Below are 6968 nucleotides of genomic sequence, written 5' to 3' on the forward strand. Positions count from 1 at the left end.
AGAGCAAGGGGACCGTTTCGGGACGTTCATCAAAATCGTAGCTTGGAAACAGTCAAAAAGGTCCCGCATGCTCAAGGCTTTGTTTTGCCTTGGTTTGGGTTCTGGCTATCCGATTTGAATAACTGGCTGTGCTAACAAAATGAAATAACGTGCTACCAGTCTGATATACTAAGCGGTGGGGTCAGAAACGTAGAAAGTACCTGCAGGCCATGGTTTTCCTGGTGGTGGGCCATACAGGATTGGAGGAACTGTTGCCGGTGGTCCTGGGGGTCCTGGTGGACCAGGAGCACCCGGTTGTCCAGCAGGTCCAGGCGCCCCTTGATTCCCTGCAGCCCCTGATGGTCCCATGGCCCCATCTCGTCCGCCCTGCTGTGGAAATGCTAAATTCGAATGTGAAGGAGAGCAGCGTTTGTTACTTTCGAAAAACTGTGGCTACACCAAGATTGTACCGTTTTCTAAATCCAGTGCGGTTTCCGTTCAATGTTACCTAAGTTCTTTCGACGACAAAGTAAGAAATGGATGATTTCTCGTGTTGTTCACATTTTTAATTTGTGGCGTACATTAGCCCCTGAAGGGAGAATATAAAAACACTGATGTTTGAATATTGTGACAATGAAGTTTGAATGCCCTGCAGATATGTGAAGTAGCTTCTTGTAACGGCAAATAATTCTTCATTTTAGTGCCTTTTGGGGACGAATTATGAACTGATAACAATTGCTTCGTCTTTTTGTTGTTCTTTTCTTTTTTCGTCGTTGTCTTCTTCTCCTTCTTCTTCTTCTTCTTTCGTCTACTTAGCCTTTCACTGCTGCTGCTCCAATTTCACTCTCTGGAAAGGGTTATTGAAGGCGCTTTGATATCGAAAAATCGTTGTGTTACACCCACGAGCACTCTTGAAATTTAATTTCTTCAGTTCTCGGTAACCTGAAGTGGCTGTCGGCTTATTTCCGAGGCCTTCTCAAAATATCGTGTGCAAGGGTAACTGTCTGTACCGTTTCCCTCTGAAAATTAGTCAATCTACGTCGAATCCAAAACTTCACGCTAATTATTTACTCAGAATATTCGGATGGCTTTGAAGGTATTTTAAACAATTGACGTTGCTGATATAACGTAACGAATAATCCTAAAACTAGGAATCGTGTCCGACTCGGTTTTGTTCATTAACTATCAATTTACCTCTGCACAAACTTTACGCATAGTATGCATATATTACCCAAACTCACCGGCTGGTTTTGGTATGCCAAATTTGGGTGTACAACACTCGCTTCGGCATATACTTATGCAGATGGTCCCACAAATCTCAGGACAAAGTGACTGGGCTTTAATACCCGGCACACCAGGAGGCCCGGGTTGTCCAGGAGGTCCAGGTTGCCCGGCCTCACCCTGATCTCCTTGGCTTCCCGGTTCTCCCATGGCTCCCACAACCCCTGGATCTCCAGGAGCTCCAGCCGGTCCTGACAACCACAAAAAATGAATGCATCAAATTGTAAATCATTCCTGATCCCTGTCGAAATACTGTGAAAGGAACGTTTTTGATGACGGAAGTCTTGTTTTCATGGTTTCGTCTAGGGTACTTTTATGTCGGGAGTTATGTGGGGGAAGTATGAGGGTCAGGAGGGGTGAAAGGAGTGCTGGAATCTCATCTAACAGTTAAAAAACACATCAACAATTCTCAACTATGAGTTAAAAACACAACGTTTCTCAGCTAACAGCATTAATTTTGAACGAATCTCAGCTTTCAGTTAACCTCATCCATACCCTCAAGTAAATGTTTAATCGGTTGGTTTTATCGTTTAAAATCGAGCTGCCTATAATGGTTGGAAAAAAGCCAACTATAAAATTCAAACCTGAATGCCTCGGATAAAAATGTCTGACTGATGTTTCTAACACTGTACATTTCCGTACACCACATTGTTGTTCATGTTGGGCAGGGATGGTTTACTGGTTATAGCAATCGCCTCCCACCAATTTCAATGGCCTGGGTTCGATTCCCGATATGTGGCCATATGTGGGTTAAATTTGTTGTTGGTTCTTTACTCTGCTCCGAGAGGCTTTTCTCCAGGTTCTCTGGTTTCCGCCTCTCCTCAAAAACCAACATCTCTAAATTCCCATTTGATCGGATTCAGGACCTCCCTGGAAACCACTTTTGGATAAGTGGATCTTCCTGTGTAAATATTACGGTTATTTATATTGTTATTTTTACCCATCGGTCCTGCTGGGCCAGCTGGTCCGGGGCAACCGGGTGGTCCAGGAGGTCCCATATCACCCGGTTCGCCTAAAGTTCCTTGTTGACCGGGAATTCCAGAAGAACCAGGGATATCTTTACATGCAAGAAAAAACAATGATAAGCTGTTCAAGTTCAATCTTTCCTTGCCGATATTAGAGAATATCGCATCTCGGCCGACCACGCCTCTTCGTGCCTATCTTGATTATCATCATAAAATAAGTTCCAAATTCTTGAAATTTTCTACGTGACCGTAATGTACACGGTAACACTTTGGTAACTTTTTCTTAGAGGAGCAAAGCCTTTACACATTTCCAACCAGAAGATGAAATTCTAGATCCAGACCTATTTCACTCCGATAAAGATTAACACATAGGTCTCATGTAAAACGAATAAAGTGTCTCAAAGGTTGCTTGCAAGGAACGATTTTTACTCGATAATTTAGTGACTTTTGAAAGCAATTTGTTTTGTGGTCACAACGCATTAAAAAAAAGGCGTATCCCGATTGTCACTTACAGATGCTTTAGGGCGAGTTAGCAAAGATTCTGATGAAGATATTTGACGTTTGAAGACCTTAAATGATAGGAAGATGAAGCACAGGACAACGATTGACTGATGCAATGTTATAAATTAATTGCTCATACTGACCATTACATACCAGGAGGACCAGCTAAGCTTCCAGGGGCACCGGGAAGTCCTGTTGGACCAGGTGGTCCGGGTGATCCCGGTATTCCCTTAGGTCCCGTAGGTCCAGGAGGCCCGGCGGGTCCAACCGGACCGTCATTTCCAGGGGGTCCGGGAGGGGATGGGGAATTGCGTGGAAAGCTGTAATAGTTGCAACATGAAGGGTCACATGCGGGAGTACAGAATTCTGGGCAGTCATAACTACACGGATAAATCTGGCGCTTAAAATCTGTTGACAAAGTGAAATAATAATGGTGTTATCAAAAATTTGAGAAAAAAAATAGAAATGGTTAAGAAAAATAAGACGCGTAGAGCAGTCGGTATGTCCGCGTATGGTTGTCAAGGCAGACGGTTTTATAATAGTCATTGCGAATTTGAAAAAAAATGCTAAGTAACGCGGCAGAACGTGTTTTAACAGAAAAATGTTTTAGTTAAGGCCGTTGGTGTCCTGGTCTGAATTAAAACTGAATAATATAATCGGAAGGATCATCAACAATTTGTCTTTCAGAGTGAGTAACATAAGAATACTTACGGGAGGCCTTGATTTTGCGCCATTCAATACGGTACAATTGTCGTATTTTGGAAGTAGTTCTTGTTCTTCGCTGTCCAAGGTTCTCAATCCAATAAATTGATGGATCCAGGAGAGACATTTCAGCCTGATAACGTGTGAGAGGGCTGTCCAAGTTCACTGAACATTTCCTTGTCGCCCCCCTGATTATTCAAATGATCATTTTCTAGGCACATAGCAAAAGGTGATCTATTTCACCAAGTTCGATATTTTTCTCCTTAAAATCGGTGTCGCTTTGTTGTTATTCTTGTTACCATTAAAGTTAAGTGTCATTACCTTCAACTTTATTTATGAATTTCGTGTTACATCATCAGCACATTTTACGTTCTTATGTTGACCTGCAGTTGAGATTATTATATTATGCGAAACTATTAATATTATTGTTATGAAATATCCACAGACACAGCGTACGTTGGCGCGACTTTCTAGCAAACGCTAGAGTCGAGACACAACCAAGCAACCAGCAACCAAGCACAAGAGCTCGTATAGAGGTTTAAGAAGGGGAATTAGTATTCGCTGGACTGATCCAGCCAGCCAGGAGACTTAAAGGTACAAGCAATGCTAATTGTTGAAAATTGCTCCCAAAGAAACGACAGGCAAAGTGAGATGAAATTTAAAATGTTTTAACGCGAATAGATCGTTTTCACTGACACGCTCGGGAAATCACTCGATTTAACGTTAACCGAATAGTCCACGAACGGAAACCGCACTGGATTATGGCAAAACTGAGGATCCAAGACATACTAAATGAATAACGAACATACATATACCAGAAACATCCCATATAGATCATGCAATCATTTATCATACTTACACGTGGCTTGTTTGTTGTTATAACAGGCAGATATTTACCCCAGCTCCCAACACAACCCAAAGAAAGAAATGCTACTGAACAAGTTAAATCACAGGCGCCTCGAGTCTTTGTTTGTGGCTTGGTAACGAATCTTTATTTGTCTTCGTTTATAGTCTCTGACGATGTTACTAAATCGAGCTCAACTGTCCCCGAGCGGTGTTCAAAGTGTTCGAGGATCTTTTCCATCATTTTATCGTTTTGTTTGGGACACTAACAGCCGCCTGACGCACCTGGAAGGGCTTCGATTGCGCGGCTAGCGGATTAAAATGAAAAAAAAATGAGAATTTTTTCCGTAAAATTATCTTCTCAGGTCGTTTATCGAGACTCCCATAAAAATCCTTCTATTTTAGTTGGCTTTTCCTCACACTGGCCTTGGGGCGCCTGTGGTTGCATAAAAAAAGAGGACGAGGCCTAGATCTGCCAAGATCCAAAGTCTTTTTTTTTTTTTTTTAACAAAATGCACAGCTCAAAGATCTGAGATAAATGATAAAGAGAAGAAACAAAAAGGGTTAGATTGGTAAGTTTATTACTTTTAATTACTTTACGAAGCATTAATACCTTACTCTGCATAACTATAGCGTTATAATTATATTCATACCATTAGGTGTGCCGTATTTTACATTTGATATCAGCATCATGTTTTTGTTCAGTCGAGTCGTGATCTTTTTACGGCAATGAGTTAGGTAAGATAAACATTTTGCATTGGCCAAATTTGCGAAAAAAATAAATGATTGAACAAGAGAAGAAATTCAACAAAAATTATCTCATAAGTCCAGGAGTTTTGCACTGAAATGTTCTCCTCACCCAGTTTTCCTATAAAGACAATGTTTTTAATGTGTATCTCAAAGTGTTCACCAGAGACTGATCTGCCTTCCTGAAGTTATCGTTTGTTCAAATCACGGTTGCTACCAAACATTAATTTAATTTTCGACAAAGTGGAAACACTGTTAGAGATCCATCGATCACAGTGACAAACAGATGCTACATTCACATTTTGCATCCTCTCATAAATCTTGTATAACCAGTTTTATCTGGTTTTATGATTTTCCCTCTTTGGTGATAAAACTATCGGCGCAGCCTTCCCAAAGCTAAGTATATAAGTTAAGATGCACAAACGCAATTAAAAGGTTGACCTTACCAGCTGCAAGAGCATATGAACTAACGATAGATGGAATGAAGAACACACATAGTCCCAGGTTGCAGGTTAGTGACCACTGCATCCGTTGCATGCCACAGCGAAGATAGTTGCTCTTGTGAAAAAACAAACAAACAAACAAAAACAGCAACGAGATGAGCTGGTCCAAGTTGTTATAAGTAAAATGTTTTGAATTAAATGTGAATGAAACACCCTCAAACTTCATTTGTCATGACTGCGTGACTCGAAACTTTATTTCATTCGACGGTTTACCTAACAAAGCGCGGGAGTCGATAACATGTGTTATCAAATACACCATTTTCATTAGTTAGTTTGAGTTCAAAGACATTTCAGAACATTTGTGATACCAACGAAACACAATAACGTTTCTGTGCTCTGGCTTACGCTAGGTCAAAAATTATTAACTCTTTCCACCAAAACAGAATAATGCTTTTAATATATTATAACAATATTAAGAATTGGTTTGGAGAGGCCTTGGCCTTTTAATTCCGTTAATTAGGTTATTTTTAGATGAAATCATGAGTGTGTACCGGAGTCGACCTTATAGACAATAGAAGAGTTTAATCATTTTTAAATCAGTGCAGTGGTGCTACTGGTGGAACTCGATGCATACGAATTTCTTGTCGTCAAGCTCCGACTGGGTCATTCAACCGCTTCTCTTTCTCTTTATCGCTTATATTTTAGCAATTCACGCATTGCCTTTTGACTCTTGCCTTTTCTCACTGCAGAGTTTCACGGGCGCCGCCATTCTTGATTTTATAACCTGTTACAGTTGACCCTATTGTTCCCAAATCTTCTCTTTTTTTGTCCAAAATGATGTCGTAACCGGACGGCCAACCCATCAAAAATCAAAATGCCGGCGTTCGAGAAATCATTATCCAGGTTAAGAGATGATCCCTTTTTTTCTCGAAGGCTGAAATACACTTTTCTGTTTCCAAATGTATAAACTACTATTATCTTGACCACTATTTCTGAAATTTGTAGCATAACTCAGAAAGTTATCTCTTGATAATTAGAACATAAGCCAATGTTTACTAAGCCATTCAGGGTTAAAATCTATATGAAGAGACCCAGAGGGAACTGAAGAAATCCATTTTGAATTGGCGCGAATTTCGAATTAGGTTATAAGTCTTGATCAATTGTATTAACTCGATCAGGGTTATTTAGTGCCAGATCAGAATTCATCCATGACTCATTTTCAAAATTCGCATTTTGAAGAAAGATCGACAACAAACCCAGACACCAGGCTATATACTCTTTAGGACGATCAAGTAAACTTAACCGCAGTGATCGAATTGGCAACATAATAACAGTTCGTGTGGAAGATTGTGAAGACGGTCCATTACACGAAAGAACAAGAAAAAAAAACTCCCTGTTTAGTTAAAATAAAACGAACTTACTTTGTTCCGAAGCGAAGAACTCCACAAAGACTCGCCTTTAAAAATATTTTTACAGTTGAAAGGCGCTTGATCTAACCGTTTTTGTC

The 6968-nt window shown here is 40.4% G+C and overlaps 1 protein-coding gene across 1 annotated transcript in view; it reads right to left on the reverse strand.

Moving 5' to 3' along the window:
* Positions 1–6968, reverse strand: part of LOC137968973 (collagen alpha-1(I) chain-like) — a 17456-nt gene extending 10488 nt beyond the window's left edge. Inside the window, exons 1-6 of the mRNA XM_068815468.1 lie at positions 6883–6968; positions 5465–5576; positions 2880–3134; positions 2201–2317; positions 1221–1451; positions 201–380 (exon numbers count right to left, since the gene is read on the reverse strand). Of these exons, the coding sequence (XP_068671569.1) occupies positions 201–380; positions 1221–1451; positions 2201–2317; positions 2880–3134; positions 5465–5555 (874 nt within the window). The 5' untranslated portion in view covers positions 5556–5576; positions 6883–6968. The remainder of the gene's footprint in view (positions 1–200; positions 381–1220; positions 1452–2200; positions 2318–2879; positions 3135–5464; positions 5577–6882) is intronic.

The sequence above is a fragment of the Montipora foliosa genome, chromosome 8 (assembly GCF_036669935.1).
Source record: "Montipora foliosa isolate CH-2021 chromosome 8, ASM3666993v2, whole genome shotgun sequence".
Classification (NCBI taxonomy): domain Eukaryota; kingdom Metazoa; phylum Cnidaria; class Anthozoa; order Scleractinia; family Acroporidae; genus Montipora; species Montipora foliosa.